The 21,361-nt window shown below is 37.5% G+C and overlaps 1 protein-coding gene across 10 annotated transcripts in view; it reads left to right on the forward strand.

Moving 5' to 3' along the window:
• IPCEF1 (interaction protein for cytohesin exchange factors 1) overlaps positions 1 to 21,356 on the forward strand; it is a 77,576-nt gene extending 56,220 nt beyond the window's left edge. For all 10 annotated transcript variants that reach the window (XM_048935109.1, XM_048935107.1, XM_048935111.1 and 7 more), the window contains 2 exons: positions 3,491 to 3,681; positions 6,713 to 21,356. In XM_048935109.1, the coding sequence (XP_048791066.1) occupies positions 3,491 to 3,681; positions 6,713 to 6,913 (392 nt within the window). In that variant the 3' untranslated portion in view covers positions 6,914 to 21,356. The remainder of the gene's footprint in view (positions 1 to 3,490; positions 3,682 to 6,712) is intronic.
• The last annotated feature ends 5 nt before the right edge of the window (positions 21,357 to 21,361 follow it).

The raw sequence follows: 21,361 nt of genomic DNA on the forward strand, positions 1-21,361 counted from the left end.
AATGGCTTCAAGCCTGTGGAACATGGGTGTTTGTTTTCTGAATTTAGCTCAGGGGAACTCAGTCTGGCCTCAGTTTATTGGCAGATGTACTCTTTGTCAATGCAACAGTATCTTCTTTACAAAAGCAGTTTTAAGATACTGTTTTGTTATTCTTCACTTGTTACAGAAGAAGCTTTCTACCCACCAGTATAAATGAAGGTGGAGACCAAAGCTTTGTATGGCTCACGCCTGGTTCCACTCTGCCTGTAGATCTCACTCACCCTTTTTTTCCAGCTGTTTCCTGAAATTCTGTTTGGCTTCACTGTCATTCCTTTAATCCACACTTTATCTGAAGAATTCAGAGTTTCCTCTCCCTCCGAAATTTGTTGTTTTGAAGCAGCTTGCAGCGGTCCAGGGTCTCCTGGCTGTCACAGCACTGATATGGCTAATGTCCAGACTGCATTTCTTGCTGCTCAAATCATCACCACTTCCCATCTCGTACAAGCCCTGTGCACTTGTGTAAAGCAGACATAAGCCACGGCCATTGCAATATGAAAGTAGATCAGAGACCTTTGTTCAGGTGTAAGAAACTGTAAAAGATAGAAAGAGATGGAGAAATAGCCCTACAAGGACACAGAAATCCTGCAGTTATTCCAATTATTATTTGTGGATATCATAACTTCCAGTACAAATGTGGAAATGACTGCTGCAAACCCACCTGAAGATGGAGGGCTGGAAAATATTAGAGACACAAGAAATTGTAAGATGTTTTATTCCAAAAAGTACTTTCTCCGAAACATATCTGGAGTAATGCAGTACAACCATCACAGATGCACTTCTCTGATTAAGGGAAGCTGAGAGAGCTGGAATTGTTCAGGCTGGAGAAGAGAACGCTCAGTGGGAATCTCACTGAATTCCACTAGTACCCGAAAAGAAGGTATAAATAGAATGGAGTCAGGTTCTTCTCAGTGGGACTGGAGCACCTCCCCTATGAAGACAGGTTGAGGGAGCTGGGCTTCTTCAGCCTGGAGAAAAGAAGGCTGTGGGGTGACTTCATTGCAACCTTTCAATACTTAAAGGGAGCCTACAATGAGGAGGGAATCAACTCTTTGAAAGGGTTGATAACTGCAGGACAAGGGGAAATGGTTTTAAGTTGAGGGAGGGGAGATTTAGGTTGGATGTCAGGGGGAAATTCTTTATGGAGAGAGTGGTGAGGTACTGGAACAGACTGCCCAGAGAGGTTGTGGATGCCCCATCCCTGGAGGTGTTCAAGGCCAGATTGAATGGGGCCCTGGGCAGCCTGGTCTAGTATTAAATAGGGAGGTTGGTGGCCCTGCATTTGGCAAGGCGGTTGGAGATTCGTGATCCTCGAGGTCCCTTCCAACCTGAGCCATTCTGTGATTCTGTGAAATTACCTGATTCCTTCTGGGAATGGGAGTAGTGGAAGAATAAGTAATAGGAGAGGAGTTTGAGGCTGCAAACTTGTAAAATACAGGAGCTAAATGCACAGTACTGATCATATGCATGATCAGGGAGCCTTCTGCTAGGTTCTTCTTACACTAGTTCCTGCTTCTTTTTCTGTGCCGAGTGTCTGGTCCTCCTTACCTTACCCACAAATGCACAGAAGATATAAGAGTACTTAACCTCTACTGTCAGTACCTGACAGAAGAAGCATATTCAGAGAGGTGTTTTCTCATGGCTGCTGCTTTGTAACAGTTTTAAGGTTAGCACTGTGAGTTAGACTCAAAAAATAAATGGAACACTGACTTTGTATTTGTCTGGTCAATAAATTATTTTCTGTTGGTATGCTCTTGGATATCTGATAAAGAACAGCTTACATTTGCAAATGATACGGTGTGCAGTCTTGATGGGTGAGGTCTGCAACATGACTGAGCCAGTGCTGTGCAGGAACTGCCTAATGGAACAAACAGCTGCTTCATCCCAAGTAAGAAAGCAGGAAGCTAGTTATAATTACGAGCCTCATGGCATGAGCCAACAGTTTTCAGGAAATACTACTGCAGTGTATTATGCCTTACGCTTTTTTTTTTTTTTTTTCCTATTTCCCACAGCTTGTTAAATATACAACAGTTCTCTTTTTCCTCTCTCTGCACTGTACCAGTGATGGAAGCTATATTTAGTCCTTGTCAAATTACAGCAGCCTTTTTAGAATCACAAAGTGGTGAAAAAAAGGCCAGCAACAGAGTGAAGGCAAATATTTGTAGCATGTCATAAACCTTTCTTGTAACCTAAATATTTAGAAAAGAGAGGAATGTAGGAGGATGCTGTACTTTTTAAAATATGGAAAAGATAAGGAGCAGACTCCTTTCTGAGTGCACTGGAAGCTGGAGAAGTCTTTTTGCTGTAATAGGAGGGAGCAAGAGCACATTTTCCTTATGTTTGCTGACTAAGGATGATTTAGAAAAGTCAATGTTTAACTTTCAATTAAAAGAAAAAACACGCTGCCAGTTCAGCTGGCACATGGAGGGCTGCATTTAAGAAGAGCTGAAACCACTGTCTCCAGTGTAATAAACATGAAAATCATCCCAGTGGCTCTTGAGGTACTTACTGGCATCCTGAGAACACCAATGACATTAAGATTTTCCTTTAGCAAATATTGGAATAGAAAAAACTTCAATGTGCTCTGAGGAAGAAGTGGTACAGCTTTTTGCTGAAAATGGCCTTCTGTCAAAAGCCTCAGTCAGTGCTTGGCACATTTTGAGCTCCTGCTTGTTCATTCTAAAGTTGTTTTATTCTGAAAAAAGGTCTTTGCTTCATTTTGTTAAATCTTATTTTATCCTCTTCTGTTCTCAGCTGCTTGCTAACTTTTCCTTTTGTGTCCTGTCTGACATGGAAGATGATGCTGCAGCTTCAGAACTGTCAAAGCAATTGAGCGAGGGGTAATTAAGGCTTTACTCTGAGGCACCACAAGCAAATTTTGTGCTGTGCACTGTGAAGTTTGAGATTTAGGCATTAGGTGACCCAAGGTGTCCTGTTTTAATCTGTTTCCTAGGTATCTTCTCTTGTAGCCTCTGACATATTTCTGTGTTTCACTTCTTTGCTGTGTTTTCAATAATTATCAATACCTGACAAGAAGTTGGTGTACCAAACAGAATCTGGCATGTATATTGTTAGCTAGAAGTGTGCTTAACTGTGTGCAGCATGAAAGGGAAAGGTAAATCGGTGTAGATGCTATCAAATTAGCTTGCTATTTGAGTGTAGCGCTACTGACAGTTATTCAAAGTCTGTGGTGTGTATAGAGCATTAAAGAAACACTTGAACAGTGAAAACATATGCTCATATCTGTATGAATCATAACCTGATCGTTAAAAACATTTGAGTTTGGCTGTATGTCATTCTCATCTGCATGATTACCCTAAGAACTGCCCTTGGTTTTGATTATAGTACCATTACTTTTTGACTTGGCCGAGTCTTTCTAATTGCTGAACATAATGTTTCTGTTATCTGCTGCCATATTCATATTCTCATACATACTTTATTTTTTACTTTGCAGATCATGAAAAATGTGATGATGATGAGATGGAGAGACTTTACAAGTCATTAGAACAAGCAAGTCTGTCTCCCATTGGTGATCGCCGGCTGTCAACCAAGAAGGAGCTTAGGAAGTCATTTATCAAACGCAGCAAAAACCCCTCCATTAATGAGAAACTCCACAAAATTCGAATGCTGAACAGCACACTAAAGGTGAGATTACAGATTGAGCCAAGGAAAAGCCTGAGAGAAAGAAATAGTTTGGCTGAGAAAAGAATAAAGCCAAACTCTAATTACAGACTAACTTTAAGCTCCAGAGAGTTTGTTAAGTTTCTGAAATTGTTTTCTCTTTTAGTCAGAATTGTGGTCTGTGTTTTGTTGTTAAACTTGATCTGGGAGCGGAGGCAATAGTTCAGAAGGGACCTTTTTGTATAAATTCCAGCCCATTTGGAGAATTTAATAAAGAACATCTCTCTTAGTTAGCTGGGAAACCTGCAAGCTCAGCTGAATGCCATAAACAAGGGAGCCTTAAAAAAGGAAGAGCAGAAAAAGTACCTTGATGATGGACACAAAAATGACCATGAGCCAGAAAAGATTTCTTTGTGATTACTGGGGAATGTACAGGATGTGCCAAAGCCTTTGTAAAGACCTCCTATAACAAATATATTTAATAACAAAAGCATCCTGCTTTTATGTTGCAAACGTACTGTGGACTGAAGGGGTGGAGGGATTAGGGGAACATTCCATGAAAAGGCCAGTAAATTTGTCTGGAATATGAAGATTTATGAGACTGCTTACCCAGTATCATTTTGAATGCCATGGGAATTCAAAACCTGCTTATGAATGGTATTCAATCAAACAGAAAGCATAGCCGTAACATTTAAGTTCTAAAGAGAAAGAATAAATGCCAAATAAGGGCTTTGCTAGAAATAGGATTCGATTTTCATATTTTTGGTAAGAGTATTTGGCTTCAGACATAGCACCCCGAAGAAGTTCGAGTAAAAACTTCTCTGATCATCACAATCAGTGATTACTTGCAACAAGAGGCTTGGCTTTGGCAACCAGGCTTGTCTTAAACTTTCTGAAAACACAGTCTAAAAGTCAAATTGGACTGCAGATATCCTGCCTTTTTCAGGACTTCCAGGCTCCGTATGAGACCTAGTGAAGTTTCTCCTCAGGATAAATGGGTCTCTTATGACATGGTATAACCATATTATCCTTCTGCATCAGGAATGCAGTTCAGCTTATTATAAAACAGAAAGTTTAAAAAACACACCTATTTTATGACACAGGAAAACAAATATGGAAGCATGTATCTAAGTCTTTCCCTAATATGTACCTCCCTAATAAACATAAGAACCAGTTAGTACACAATGGAGTTGTATGCTGTGCAGTAATCTATTTTATTAGTTTGGATCTGAATGCAAACCTAGAAGCCTTTCTGTCAGACATGAGCAAGGAGAATAGCTTTACAACAATTTAACCCAGGAGTATCGTATAAACTGTCATTAGCAGTGCCTACAAACTTAGACTTGTCTAACATTTGTATTTAGTATGGAAAAATCATTTTTGGACTGTTCACAATGCATAAAATGTGTTGATTTCTTTTCTTTCTTCAAGTTAAGGGATTGGAGTATTGACAAGACAAATATATTGCAGTGTCTGACAGACACAAACAGAGTTCTATGCACAGCAGTCTTTGCCTGTCTGAAGAGAAAATGCTTGTAGTGGGAATGTGCTATATTCTTTGCATCAGTAGGATGATGTGCTTTTAAAGGCAATCATATTAACATAAAATGTGAGGCATGAGATAATTTGAAATGGTCTACTGGAAATTTCAAGATCAGAGAAGCTTTGCATCTGATCTATATTTACAGTGCTTTAGACAGAAACCTCTTAGTTTTAAGGCAAAAGATTAATGCAACATTCAGTGTAATCTTAATTTTTGTCTTTTGACACAATTTTTTTTAATGACAGATAAATGTTTCTGCCATGATATATCATTAACAAGACATACTTTGGGTTGTTAAGAAGAGAAAGAAGCTGTGTGCAAATGCGTCACAATCTTAATGAATGTGGGAAAATAGATTTAGTGCTGCAGAAAAAATCTGCAGTATGGCTTTTTGCCATCATGTCTGTGCATTGTAAACACTCCTCCCTTCTTTTTCCTTATTTATTCTTTAGCTCTTAGGCTACCAGTGTATCTACACACTGATGCCAGAAGCTCTCATACAAGGATTGGTTTTGAAGATAGGACCAATGTAAACCAACAGTTTAATGATTTTTTTCTACTTGAAAAGTTCAGAGGTGTTAAAATTGTTGATTAGAATAACAGTGGGATATGGATGTGATGGCAGCCTATTGCTACAGTCAGGAAGTATTCTGAATATGTATGTGTTGACAAGGAGTTTTGAAGCCAATTGCAGGCATAGTTTTCTCAGGTATGATGAAACACTTGGCAATAGAGAAGAAAGAAATGTGAAAAGAGGATAGAACTAGACTATTTTCAGTGGTACACAGTGAGAGGACAAGGGACAGTGGACATAAAAGGAATCACAGGAAGTTCCATGTGAACGTAAGTGTATTTTGGGTAACAGCACTGGCACAGGTTACCTGTATTGTTGGTAGATTTTCCATCGCTGAAGTTATTCAAAAGCTGCCTGAACGTGGTTCTAGGCACCCTGCTCTGTGCAACCCTGCTTGAGTAGGAGTTGAACCAAATGATCTCTGCCAACCTCAACCATTCTGTGATTCTGTGACATCAAGTCTCTTAGCTTCCCTGTATCATGACATGACTGCCCCTGTTTTTCAACTGAACCAGGGTATTCACATTATACAGTCTAGGCTGCTCCTGTCTGGAAGTAGAGGCCAGATTTGTTAAGATCCGGTGACTAATGTATTAGCACCCACATGTACACTAACTACTTAAAGGCTACACTGCCAGCATATGAACCAGTGTCTAATTTTCTCAACTTTTCATTCATAAAGTTTTGCTAAGAATCCTATAAAAGCAAAGCAAAACAAAACAACTGCATAAAATCATAATCTCTCCTTCAACCAGGAGGAATTTTTGCTGTGGACTTGACTTCAATAACCTTGATTATAAAAATTAGAACAAGTTGCCAAGAGAATGGATCATTGGCCATCTCCCTGTGACATGGTTCTGTAATGTTCCAAGGGTGATTTGTTATGGATGGTGATCTTGACAGCGTTTATGAGAAATAACCTCTTGATCTCTTCCTAGTGTAAGGAACATGACTTGGCTACAATTAACCAGTTGTTAGAGGACCCAAAGTTGACGGCGATGAAATACAGAGAGTGGAGGAACACAAACATCATGCTAGTTCAAGACATCTATCAGCAGCAGGAGGTCCAGGATGTGTCTACAGAGAACAGTGAGGAGCAAGAGACAACTCCACTGCCTGTCACTGAAAGTGCTATATGAAGCCATGGATTGACAGTTGACTGCAAGATTTTTTTCCCCAAGAGTCTTCACATACAGACACTTTAAACTGCTGCATTGTGAGGTTGATTTTTTTGTCAAGTGTTCTTCATAAGTTAAACAGCCCCTCCTGCAAAACTTTATTTCCTTTTGTAAATTCCTCTAAATCAAAAAAAGGATGCTTGAATCTGGGTTAAGAAGAATGTTTTATGAAGCAGTGAACAAATATTTTTTCCATACTAGGAGAAGTGGTATATGTGCAATTCCTGGAAGTCACAGTGCTGTATAATATGGACTATATAAATGTCAGATCATTGAGGTTGTATTAATCATTGAACTTACTGATAAAAGAATCTACAACAATGCCAACAGTATGTAATCTTCTATCTACTTTTTGACCCTGTATGGTAACTCAAAATTTATATATTTTTTTCATCTCTACGTTCATTCACTTTGACTGCTCTACCAGTCTAAACCAAGAAAAAGTGAGTAGAAATTATGCATAAATTTTTACTACACACCACTCTCAGACACCCAGTTTTGTAATGCCTAATGTTGTATGACACTGACATTTATTTATGGACCAGATCAAAGTACTGCCATTCTTCAAGAACAGAAGGTCTCTCTGTGTTTGGTTACATGTAAATCGCTCTTCAGTGAGGTAAATAATATCTCAACATATTTCAACTTCTCTTATGGATTTGGCAGAACTTCCTGGAAGGCTACTTGCTTCTTCCATATTTTAAAGAAGCATGAGTAGATAGGGTACAAGTTCATTCCAAACTCTCAAATCAAGCAAGGTGATCAAGTCTCCAAGGCAGAAGCTAAAAACTTAAATTCCTGATTTAAGTGGAACTGAAAACAAAGCATAGCTGCAAATGTTTTTGTAAATATATGTCATTTTATGGCTTATATGAATGTGACTATGTACTGTATATATGTTTTATTTATATATTTATATATGCTGAATTTCCTAATGTTAATAGGATGACATGGACCAGACTCACTTAGGTGAGAGTGCTTGCATGTTGACTTGAAATGCCTCTTTGTTCCAGTATAAATCACTGAAAGGGCTCTTGAATGGAGAGTACCTTGATACTTCTACTGTAACTGCTTATTCTGTTTTCAATCTAGCTTTGTGATTCAGATGAAGAAAATCTGTGTATTTTAAGGCAAGGGTTTTTTTTTTGCTTTTCCATATTCAGCATTAATGCAAGTAGGAGGAACTTTTCAGAGTTTTGAAAAGCAAGAATTAACCCACCATACTCCAAATGATGCCACTACAAGTACTGTGGGAATCTGCTCTTCTGTTTGCTATCTTGTAAAGATACTGTCATTAGTTTTTAATGGGGTTTATCTTTTAAAGCAAAATACAGCATATTCACCTGTTCTTATCAGAGATATATTTTATTGTATCTTGATCAAGAGAACAAATAGTAGTAACATGAAATATTTTCCACCTACTAAGCAGTAATTCCAATTGTTAATGTTGCAATGTTAACAGTCAGCAGATTTCCTTTGATATAGACATTACTGGAGAAGGATACTTGAGCAGATGGTAGCTGGTTGAATGCAGAGCTGCTCTCGGGATTGCATCATTGCCTCAATTATAAAAGGTTTTAGGAATGTGAGGGTCAGGAACAATGTTGGCATAGGACTTAATAACTGGAGTTAGTTAATTTGCTGGTGGGGCTTAGAAGTTAGATGATACCTGGAAGTGGGTAGCAATGACTAAATGGGGAAGCAGGTAAAAACCTGAGGTTATTCAAAAGCTGATATTACTAGGAAACCATCGTATAAGTGATAATTTCTGACCATGCAGAAGCAAGGCATGTAAATGCAATTTCTTTTCAAAAGCATCTTCAATAGTTAGATCTTATGAGCAAAGACATGCTTAACTGCTCTGTTGCTGACTGCACTAGTCAGTGCCCTGCAGTTCTGCATAAATTCCTAGCCAACTCCATTTGCTGAAGTAGATCTGAATCACACTACGGAAAGAAGTAGGGAGCCTATACAACGTTTTTCACACAGTTTATACCATGATATGCAAAACAGATTTCTTAAATGCAGAGACAAATGTCCTCAGACTGCCTGAATTCTACTTTTTTTTTTTTTTTTGACTTTGTTAAAATAGCCTAAAATAACTTTAAATTACTCTATTTCCATTGGTTAGTAGGTAATTATTGTTGAGCTACTGAGTTTTTGGAAATCTCAGGATGGGTTGTATCACCCTCTTAGAAAAGAGCAGAAAATTATTGATCAGGGTTACTTCTAATTCAGATATTATTTTAGAGAATTCCTGTGTGTTCAAGAAAAATATATGGGTTTTATGCAAGTGCAGTGTTCTCTCCATTCTTTTCAGCTGCTTTTTAGATCCCAAACAAATGGAAAGCATGGGAAATAAGAAGTGAAAATGTTAATAAAATGGGATTAATTTTCTAGCATTATTAATTAATGCAACATTTCTCACCTGGATTCATCAATCAATTCATCCATTCGGCAATGTGAGAGACACAGATGGAGAAGAACAATACTTGGGACAACGGCTGCAACTGATGGACGTGACAGGGAGCCATTGTCAGCAGGAGAAGCTTGGACAACTGTTTGCTCTGCTCAGTCATATTTAGGATAACTGGTACCTGAGCATAAATTTGGTTGGTCTCAATTTGGAAGGACTGCATTACTGACTCATACTGTGGGGAGGTGTTACGTCTGTCTCTGGTAGCTTTTCTGGAAATCAGATCTCTCTGTTTTGAGGCTGTAGATCGCATGAGCTACCGGAGTGAGTTGAGATCACATTTCTTTGCCTAAGATAGGAAAAGTGTCATGCTGGGTTTGAGAATTGTTTCTGCATATAATTCTGGTGATTTACTCAATACTGAGTTGCAGTGGAAACAGGAATAAATTATGTAATATAACCTCCTTTTCTAGAGATAATTTTCTTTTTGGAGGAAATGTTCATATGGGAAAAAAAAATGCTTTATGTCAGTCAGGAATGCGGGGGGAAAAAAGGTGATATTTGGCTTAAAACTGTGTAGAATGTGGGAATTTTAAATCAGTTTTCACTAGAAAAAAAAAAAAGTATAAGCATGCTGTTTCTCATATGGAAGCCTGTGAGCTTAGTTGTCTCCTACAAACTTAATATAAAAACTTGTATTTTCTGTCTCTTAAAGTATCAAGGAAATCCATGTAAGGAAAATTCTTGAGCTGTGGTGGAAATTTCCCCTTCCTACCTCCCTATATATTTTGGTGACACAGGAGTGACTAATTGCAATGAGAGCCTTGCTAGCCTTATTTATGTAAGAAATGCCTTTCTGTTAGCAGGAAACCGAAGTGGTTTTCTTGTAGTAAAAGTGCCAGAATGGTATTTCCTGTTTCGTGTGAGACATTTTGAAGCAGCAGACATTTTAAGATGTCATTCAGCATTCCTTGAACATTTGACTTATCCTATTTTGATCTGCTCCAAGCTTCCATGTTCTTTCTTTTTCAAGAACTAGGTCCTCTACTAAATGAAATAAAAATTGAGGTGGCAAACAGGACCAAAATTCTCTCAGCTATGATCTATGAAATTCTTGTTTCTGTGCATAAGACTGACAGGAACTAAACTTGCCAAAAGCTAGGCAATCCAATATGGAAGAAAAGGTTGATAGTTGTTAAAGAGAGTACTAAATGTCTTGAAATTTGCTGTGAGTAAAGATGCAAAATCTGTCAGCTCTGGAAAAATTATTGTTTTTCTATTTTATTTCTTTGTGGTAAAAATCTAGGGGAGTGGCTTATGAGCTGGCAGAAACTTAAAAATAGAATACGCATGTAATTCCTTGAAAGTTCATCATCCTTAATGCATTACCATGAAATGACTGATTTCATGTTACTCAGCCTTTAACACTGAAAATTCACTTCCTTGGGAAACCGTGCTAGCTACCACAGTGTCAGGGGCTTATCCATCCCATCTGGTACATATGAGGTCCATTTTGAGAATGTAAGTTTGTTGCATTTCTAAAGGGCATACTGCTTATATGATTAGATTGTACCTTAGGAATTGTATGAATTTTAGTGCTCCCTGGGTCCTAGATGCCTTAGGACCTGCACACATTATTCTGGATCTTGAAATTGCTTATGATTGTTTTACTTATGCAACCTTAATATAAAGAAAAGAAGATTGGAAAACATTTCTCTATCATGTGAAAGCAGACTAATGCCAATCTAGGAAATATTTAGGTACTTTACTCCTGAATGCTTAGCATAATTACTCTCCTGATAAAATGCCACGTGTACGTAATAATGACAGTGCTGTCGTGTAAAGCTTTCAGTGTTGAGGAACAGCTAAAAAGAGGAATTGATGAGCCTACTCCGTTAAACTCTGTGTAGACAGGGATAGCCATACCTAAAGGAATATCCTCAAGGATATCAACTATGCAGGGAGAGGGCCTGCAACAGTAGGCAGGTAGTAATTTAATACTCTATCTTCTAAATCTATTTGATTCACTAGTTGCAAATTCAAGGCACAGTGTTTGAACTCAGCACTGCCTTTTCCCTGCTTGTTGCCCACATGTGTGACTTGATTTTAATGTAGCGATGCTCACAGCTTCGGGAACGAGAGCCTTATGTTTGCACTTGTCAATTAAAGTTGAAACGAAGGAGTATTTTGCTTATCATATTTTTTTTTTCACTGCAGATTTTTTCAATTTGCTGCTACATAATAAGATAGGACCTGCTGGTTCCTAAAAACAAGTTAATTCTTCTTGGGACTATTATTAATAGTAAACTGAGTAATTTGGAGCCAGGAAGAATCAAGGAGTGGTTTGAGTGAGAAACGCTTTCCACTGTCTGGCAATGCAGTTTTGGGAGTTCTGTTTTTAAATTAGCTAATTCTCTTTCATTGTTTGCTGTAGCTACCACTAAGGAATACCTCATGCTTTATGCTTTCTTCTGAAAGGTGTGAGACATGGTTGGATTTTTTCAACTCTCAGTGCAGCCAGTTTCAATTAAGAAGGAACTGGGATCTTTGTAAAAAGTTTCAGTTTAGCTGTCCAGGCCAAGTAGACAGAGCACCACAGAGGGGTGTTTCCTATGAAGTGAGCTCATCTCTACAGCTGCACAGAAAGAAGTGCACCCTTTCTTCCCCCAGCATCCTACATGCTCCCACTTGTTGCCTCATGTTGCTCTGCTCATTTCTTAGCACCTCTGTTAACTCAGTAGTGTCAGGCAGCAAGGAACAGACCCAACAAGATGGATAACTTTCTATGGCAATACTGAGTAACATTGGCTTATAGAGAAGTTCAGTAGCTGCCAGAGCTGTTACAAGGGAGGAAGATATATTGTGTGGGCAGGCAAAGAAGGAAGAGGGAGCTGAATAAGTGGGAGAAAAGAAGGGGATTTCTTCCTCATAGAAGGAGAGCATTGTCTTGATGCTGCTTCCCACAAAGCTTTACTTTCACCAAGTGATGATTTTGTTTTTCTTTTACTTTGCAACATGTGGTTGTGAAAACAACATGAGGCACCACATTCCAAGTGAGATTTAATCTGATCTCAGCCTGTGCTTTTACTTTTCCTGCTTCACACAGAACCAAGTGTTTCTGCTACCTCTTTTATTTCTGGATATGTAAGCCAAAATCCTACAAAAACTAGAGCTGTTTCCTTAGGATCTTTCCTTGCATACTTGCTGCAGGAATTCTGATATGAGAGGAATTCTGATATGCAGGCAAGTGAGAGAAACCTTCTGTTGTAGCACAAAATATGTAATAGTTTCTGAAGTTCTATAAAAAGAGAAATAAAATTTCTCATTATGATTCAGGTACTTGTTTTATATCAGCTTAAAAATAAAAATAAAAATACTGGGTTTTCCTTGGCATTCAGACTTTCTCAGTGGGGTTGAAGATGAGATGTTTACCAGTGACAAAGAGAGGACGTGGCCATCTCATTCCATTCCTGGCTTCTCAATTGTCGTGTTTGATTATTTCATTTTTTGGAAAGGGGTTGTAATTCTTCTGACGTTATCATAGGCTGGAAGTAAGTAAGTACTTACTGCTAGCTATCAAGGGGAAAATACCTATATTATCATTTTGTGTTCAAGAAATATTTTAGTTGTTGCTACTAGAGGTATATAAAATTGTGTGATACAAACTCTGATAGCGCATGGAATAATGCCCAAGGTAACAAGCTGCTCTTTTATTTTGATGTGGAAATGTACATCTTTCCTCTTCTCAATCCTGGGCAGACAGGTGCTTTTCTTTGGCAGACGTGCAGGTTCTCTCTGCAGTGCCTTTGGGAAAATAGTTCTCAGCATTTTTTCTGATAGAGAAAACTGATCCCTCAGCACAGCCTGCTGGCTGTCAGTGAGATAGCAAGCAAAATATAAATGTGCACAATTACATGTGAGAGGGGAAGTGATTGTATTACTGCTGTAGGTGTAATGGTCTCACTTTCCTGTAGAGCAAGTTCTAGATGAGGTGAAAGTGATTACTGCAGGTGGGAGATGGTGAGATGCTGTCTGGCACACCAGTCCACTGTAGATCTGAGCTAATAGCAGTAAATTCAAGCAAAGTGCAGTCCAAAGGGGAAAATGTTCCATGCAGAAGTGGATGTCAGAAAGAGAGGGAAAATATTTCTGGGAGGGGAAAGGAAAGCAGTGTTCAAGAGGCGTCTGGATGATGTGCAGCGTGATATGGTTTAGTGCTAGTGGTGGCAATGGTGATGAGGAGACGGTTGGACTAGATGATCTTGTAGGTCGTTTCCAACCTTGTGATTCTATGATTCTATGATTCTATGAAATGATTGCATTTAGAATGAGAGCCAAAACCTGTCATCAAATTCATATCTTAGTGTAGATGATTTTTATTATCTAGTTATTTAACATCAATGAATTTCAGCTAGTTCTGTAGACCACCCTAAAAAATCAGAGTCGAAAAGTCATAGGTTGTTTTGTCAAAAATGTTCATATGGTGATGTTAAGGACAATGGCATGTAATATCTGTGCAGTCTCATAAAATCCAAAACCACAGCCGTGATGATATGGCACACAAAGACAGATTAAAATTTAGAGGAATCTCCACTTGTCATTGTCCTTGCAAAGGAAACCATCTTCCAATCATCTACTGGATTATTTGTGTTCTTTCACATCTGCTGCTAAAGTATAGAGTACATTTCTAAGGTGTGCATTTTCTTAACTCCTATTTATATTACAGGCAGTAAATTGTTGGCTAGCACTTAAGTTCATAAATTATAGCACTGGTGAAAATGGCCCAGGTGGTGGTGTTCTTTTCTGTGTGATTTGAGAATTTCACTCTACAAATGCCAGAAGGATGAATAGCATACGGAATGTAAAAGTAAAATTCCGTACTGCTGTAAAACACAAATATCACCTTTCCAGATTGATGTGATATTTCATCAAGAGCGTTATTTATTTGCTGTGAAATTATTTATTCTAGTAAACTCGCTGATGACAAATTGAAGAATTGCAGGTAGCTACACCTTATGTGTTGGTTCCAAAATGGGTTTCTAATACAAGAAAAAAGATGAATTATGATGCTGACACTGGCTGGAAGAAGCAGGTGAGAGTACTCAGGGCTGAGGCAGCAAGAAAACATCTGCACTTTGGAGGCAAAAATGTCTTGAAAATGGGGGCAGATATCCCACTTATTAAACAAAGAACCCTTTCTTTATTCTTGGGGATTCAGAGGAGTGATGAAGATAGAATTTGTGTGGCAGCACTAGCCATACAAAAATTTGAGCATGAAATAACTCCTGGGAACAAAGTCCAGATATAGAAATATATCAGGTACCTCATGTTGGTTGGTTTTGGTGACAGTTTTAAAGTTAAGATGAGAATGTTTGAGTGAATACTGGATGTATAAGACGTTACAGACATCAGACATCACTGCATCGTGCACCTATCTTTGCTTTGCTTCTAGCAAAACCTGGTGTCTACTAAGAAGGTATTTGAATGCAGGCTTACAAAATATCAGGATTCAGGAGAAAAATAATTTAGGATCTCTATTATAGGTCATCCATGACCAAATGGGTTCAATTCCAGGTAGGAGGTCCAGAGTAGACTGAAATTTGTCCCTGCAGTTGGTTTTGGTTTGGCATAATGAGAGCTAAAGGTGCAGATTATTATCTGTATCTTTATCTGTATTATTATCCTCTTAATACCCTTCTTATCCTTGATCTATATTATTATCCTATGACAAAGCTTAGAGGGTAGTTTGAATGTACATTTGAGGTACCTAACTTGTTTTCTATTCATAGATGATAATATGATTTTGATTAAATCACTCCTATCCAGTGATTCAACCCCATTTGTAATATGATGATAAGTGCTTACTGCTGAGAGCTGCTTTGTGAATTAATTCCAGCATTCCGCTCTACTAATCAAACAGGTGATGACATGGGGTTGCCAATGTAGACTGTGACAGTCAATGATAACATTGTATTTTTCATATCTTGAGGACTGATGATTTGCTGGAGGAAAGGTGTCTACTGCAAGAGGAAAGAGATTTCCTCTTCAAGCATCCCTTATGTCAAGAGGAATTTCATCCTAGACATGATGATAACCACCGTTTACTATCTGAAGAGTTAGAGTCCATAAACCAGATATTGCTTGAGTGACTTTGTCTCTTCTCAAGCCAAAATATAGCTGTGTGCAGTCGGAAATGCATTTGCACAAACCATGCAACCATATGAGTGTAAACTCCAGTCTCAGGAATACTTTGCTTACTTCATTGCAAATTTACACTTTGGGATTCAGGTTTTCTGGAAATAATCTACAACCACAGTGGTCCAAGTACTCTTGGACCTTGGTAACCTTGGTTGTTTCTCTGCCCAAATGTAGGTTGCCTGCAGTCACAGTCCCCTTAGGGGTGTTTCTGTTCCTCTTGCTACTTGGCATTTACTGTTTTTTGAACAACAACAACAAAAAATTTAGGTATAGGGCCTGTGTTTTGAAAAAAATAATACAAAAATATTAGCTACAGTTATCCAGAGGCAATTCAATAATTTTACTGGTGACTCACATCTAAGTTATTTGATTTTCTCAGAATTATGATATTAATGTTCTGCTGAGTTCTCTTGAGAGCCTTCTACTACAAGCTAACAAGCTTCCTTTCAATATCTGTTGTTTATAAAAAAAAAAAAACAAACCTTTTACCTACATTATCTAGGATCAAACTGATTGCTCTTGTGGCAGGACTGACAACCGATTGGAGAAAATACGTTAAATACTATACTGTATTATATATGACATTGTCAACACCGAAGTCTGCAATCAAGAAAACAAGATGGACAATGTACCCTCCTTTGGTATGTAGCTTCTAATTTGACTCAATTATTTCTCCTGAACATCAAAATATTCTCTTTTTCAATCTGTTTCTTGCAAATAGAATAAAGGTGAAACTACTTGTACTTTCATATATTTTCACTGAATTTTAACCTAGTACAGAACCATAACTTTCAACTCCCCTCCTTGAGTTTTCTTCCAATTCTATATAACTGTTCAATGGGTCTGTGAACGTACATACTAAACCTTTTTACTGAATATTTGCTTTATGTAATAACATGAATTTCTTGTTAATAGAGAGGACAAGCATTGTCCATAAATGAATTCTGAACAGGAGGCCTTCTATTGCTGACACTGATAACTATAATCTCCCTCTCTGTTTATGGCCTCTGGAATAATACAGTTCATTACAGAGCAATAAGACTAATTTTTTTTTAAAGTATTCGATATAGAATTTACATTGTCTTTTAATATTGCCATCATTATCTCTGTCATTGGAAATTCAGATGTGGGAAGGCTTTTTTTTGCTCCTAAACAAGCTATGCTGTAGAGGTAGTATAGACACTCTGTGTTCACTGTATAATGTATATTTAGGAGAATTAGCAGCATAATTACACATTCACAGACACACTGTCTGTGTTTATGTCTACTAGATGTGCTGCAGTGGAAGTTTTAAATTTGAATGTGAATAGCTAACTGAGGTGTTTTTTTATTGAAATATATATCTTCTTACTATTTAATAGTAGGATAGTTTTAAAGAGATTGGAGAGTTTGTTTCAACTTCATGTTCCAACTCATGTTTGAATGCTCCTGGAATTTATCTGTGTATGTCTTAATGCACATAGATACCAAGGCATGGATTTGGGAACAAAAATATATGCTTAAGGAAGGTAACTGTGACACCTTCATAGATAACAGCAAATAATTAAATGAGTAGGAGCTACTGGGATTATGCTGGAAAAGTAAATAAAGCCCTTGGAGAATATGACTCTTGGAAGAACATTGCCCCCATACATGCATTTTTTCAGGAAGGACAGAGGTCAGTATATGAACACATTAGTGAAATGACATGCATGTGTTTGGAACTTTGGTTCTCTACACCAACACTGAAAAGATGTCTAGTTGGCAGTAAGTAATACATCATGAGTAGAAAATGTGAAAACTGTGCCTTGTATGGAGAATACTGAGAAATTCGAAATGTCTCGTTTAATTTCTTCAGAGAATTAGGAAGGTTTTGATATGATCTCTTTTTTTCCTAATGATGTTGAATGTCATCCTGATTCAGATGAAGTACCCAGCTGGTAAATGCTCTGGATTGCCTGAAGAAGCCTGCCTCTCTGCCTTGATTTCACTCAAGGGAAATGATCAAATTAATCCCTGTAAGAACTGTATCTTACAAGCGCAAACTTAAAAAAAAATTCCCATATGCATGGAAGTGGTTTCTAACAGCAGGCAGTCCTTGAACTCCCACAGAAATTGTCACAACAGATAGGAAGTTAAGCACTGCCCAGTTCAAGTAGCTTCACTTTTAAAACATATGTAGCAGATATATGTTTTGAACCAAAGTATCATGGGGGTTTTTGAACTTTAAACTCATTAAATCAGGAACACCACCCCTCCCATCCCTAAAATAAAATATAAAATTAAAAGAAAGAAATTATCAAGACTACATCATGCACTTGTTTTCATTACATTACACAGTGGTCTAGATTAAATCATCTAGCAGGGTGGTTACGTAAAAAGTTGTAACAGAAGATCATAGCATTTGTTTTTTGCCTTCAAATCTATGGATTGATGAATCTACCTGTAAGGGATGAGCAAAACCCTGTTTGAAAAATTTTCAGAGTGTTTTTGTTTTAAAGAAATACCACTAATAGCAGTAATATTTATATAATCACTGTAAAACTTCAGCAAATCTCTTACAGGTCCTGAACAAACATACATCAGGAGTATGAAATAACTTAGAAGTACGTTGGGGAAAAAAGACAAAACAAACAAACAAATAAATAAAAAAACAAAACAAAATGAAAAGTAACAAAACAAAACCACAGAAACCCACAGAAGAACCAGTGCAGTATATGGAAATTCAGTGAAATCAGAAATATCTACAATTGAATAAAACCCATCATGGAAATTTTCAGAAGTCATGTAGGGGGTTACCTCCACAGACTGCTGTAATAAGCTTCTCCCTCTCCTCCAATACTCCCTATGTTCTCCCTGCTTTTTTCTTTAAAATTTCTGCCTTTGCTTTGTAGTTGCTGTATTACCTCCTGTCTGGTGAAAACACAGTTACCCTACTGCTCTTTATTGCCCAACATAACAACAATCTTCTGCTTATTGCATAATTTTTTTTCCCCATTTGTGCTCCTTTCTAGATTATTCTTCTTAAATGCATAGTTTCTACTAATGTAACTGATGTTTATTTTGGGGATTTTGATAAGTGAAAAGAGAAGTATTGTTTTTCCCTTTGTAACGATGATGAAAATAACAGTGAAGTAAAACATTATCTAAGAAGTATCATACAGCAAAAGGTACTGTGAACATTCAATAATATACTTTTATTTGAGCATCTATGGGTATACGCAAATTTGTGTGCACTCCAGAAAAGGATGTTGAATTAGAGTGATTAATTGGAGTAATGCACAATAAATGTCTTTTATCTTCATGCTACATTTATAGTTCTCACAAAGGCAGCATTTAGGGATTTAACTTGCCATTTCACATCACTCCAAAACTGCATTTGTTTCTGAGAAATTAATTTGATGCTGAATGCAGAAGCTGAATGCAGGTCTACGTGCATAGTTGTGCTGATCCTTACTGTGAAGTATAACAGAGAGAGTAGGAATATGAGATGGCTGTAAAGATTCCTGTGCTTAGAAAAGTATCAGGTCCTGCTCTTAATTTGATGAGTTATTTTGCTGTGGCTTTTTGGGGACTGCATGTAGCTCTACATCCCAGAGGTCAGCTATATCTTATCTGTGGGGATCTGTGCAGTGTTCTTACACTGTACCTAGGATCACAAATAGAATTAGCCCTGCTGTCTGTCTGAGATGTGAACAGTGATCAGGGAAGCTCTAAGTTGGTATTGTGAGTTTTCATTTTTCTTCCTTGCAGACAAAATTGCAGTAAGATTGAAGGCTGGCTGAGTTGCCAGTACTGTCCATCACAGTTCACGTCAGCCTCTACAGTTCAGACACAGTGAACTTACTTATTATGAATGTCTTCTACATCCAAATATGTCACTGGGAAGTGAACATACTCTGGTATGTTCACATTACCTCCCAGTCTTTTCCTCACATCAGCATGTGTTCTGCTAAGCTCAATTGTTTTGTGGCTTGATGGTGTCTATGAGACAAGTGGAACACGGGGTTTGATGCAGTTTTGCTTTGGGATTGCTTTGGGATTCTGTTGCCTTGTGTAATTGGGCTAGTAGAACTACTGGTGGCAGCAGATACATTCCTTGAGGACAACAGGGTTTTTGAGGGACTTGCATAGACTGGGAACAGGCTGAGAGCAGCTGCTGGCTTGCTTTAGCTCACTTGTACTCATCAAGAAATTTGTATGCATAAGGGACACACAGAAGGGCCGTTAATTTTGAAGATTTATTTGCTTTCTTCTATATATAAAACTTCACTGAGGTCCTCTGTGCTGTACTATGCATTCTGTGTGTATGCATTACAGAATCATAGGAATGGGTATGTATGCCTGTTATTAAAAAGAAATGAACTATCTGCATGTTCTCCTTTTTTAGGTAGGTGTTCTTTAATGCAGTCAGATAATCAAAAACCTCCAAGGTGATTTGTTGGTATTGGTTGATAGATAGCACAGCATTTTCTAGAGCTGAGCTATTAAAAAAGGGCATGATGATCAATGTATACTGTGATGTGAATATAGTATGTGAAGTACACAAGAAACACAAACATTTTTATTAAAGGATTACAATGAAAATATACAGATTGTGTAACAACTTGATACTTTCTCTGCAGCGAACATCCATGTCTTTTGATAAACAAACAGAGCATTTAACTTATTTTTGCTAATGTTCTACTAATAAAATTTGCTTCCTCATATCCTCAGACCATTATGCCTACAATACAACATTAGTCTTACTAAAGATATTTGCAGTCAGGTTGCTCAATTAATTATTGGACTGTAGAAACCTAAAATATCTTTTCAAATTTTAGGCTGTTAGCAAATCAAGGGATTTTACCCATGAGCTTTGTTACGTTCCTAGTACAGAAATGATGTTTTCAGCTCGTTATGCAAATTCTGTAACAGCTAAGGTACTTCAAACTAGACATTAAACTATGACCTTAGTTTTCTTCTTGATTTACCGCTGAAGGCTTTTGCAATACTTGTTCACTGTATTTCAGCTTGTTGTATGTTAGCATGATAGATGTTCAGATCTTGCTAGAATCAGTGCTGTTGGACAGCTCTACTTAACTTGCATTTCTTCTTTAGTTTATGTTCTTCTTGTTAGTTCAATAATACTGCTGTGTAGTGCAAAATAACACATCCAATTTTTTTTCAAGTTCCTATCCCATGCTTTTTTATAAGTTAGATGATGACAGATCTGGTTTAAACTTTAATGATGACATGAGGAAATCTTGCTAGACTAATACAAAATTAAATATGGAATCTCTATGACAGCGTGGCAAAATATTCAACAGAAAATGGAAAAAAGGCACTTCTGCTATGAGTAGTTTCATATTATGCTGATATACATATTTAGCCACATCACACTCGTGAAACAAGAATAGTATTACTTCAATTTACAACACACAAGGATTTGGCTTTCAGTCTTTATTACATAGTCCAAGGCAGAGACAAATGATTTTCCACTAAAAGTATATTCAGTTACACCGATTTTAACAGTGAAAGTAAGAAATAAATAAGAAATAAAATGAAGAAAACCCTGTTCCATAGAACTGTATTTTAGAGTACACTTAAGTATACTGCCCCCCCCTCCCCACCCCCCACTTAACTACTGATGGTTTATTTATAAGCAAGTAACAAACAATGGCTAGAAAATACTATTGCACCACAAGTTATCTACACTGATATCTCTATTTTTCATACTAAAACCTAGACAGGATGACATTTACTAGGATGATATTTACTCCAGTATGATGTTTCTTTCATAAATCTTCATGTGTTTTACTAACACAAAATGGAAA

This window comes from Lagopus muta, chromosome 2, assembly GCF_023343835.1.
Source record: "Lagopus muta isolate bLagMut1 chromosome 2, bLagMut1 primary, whole genome shotgun sequence".
NCBI lineage: Eukaryota > Metazoa > Chordata > Aves > Galliformes > Phasianidae > Lagopus > Lagopus muta.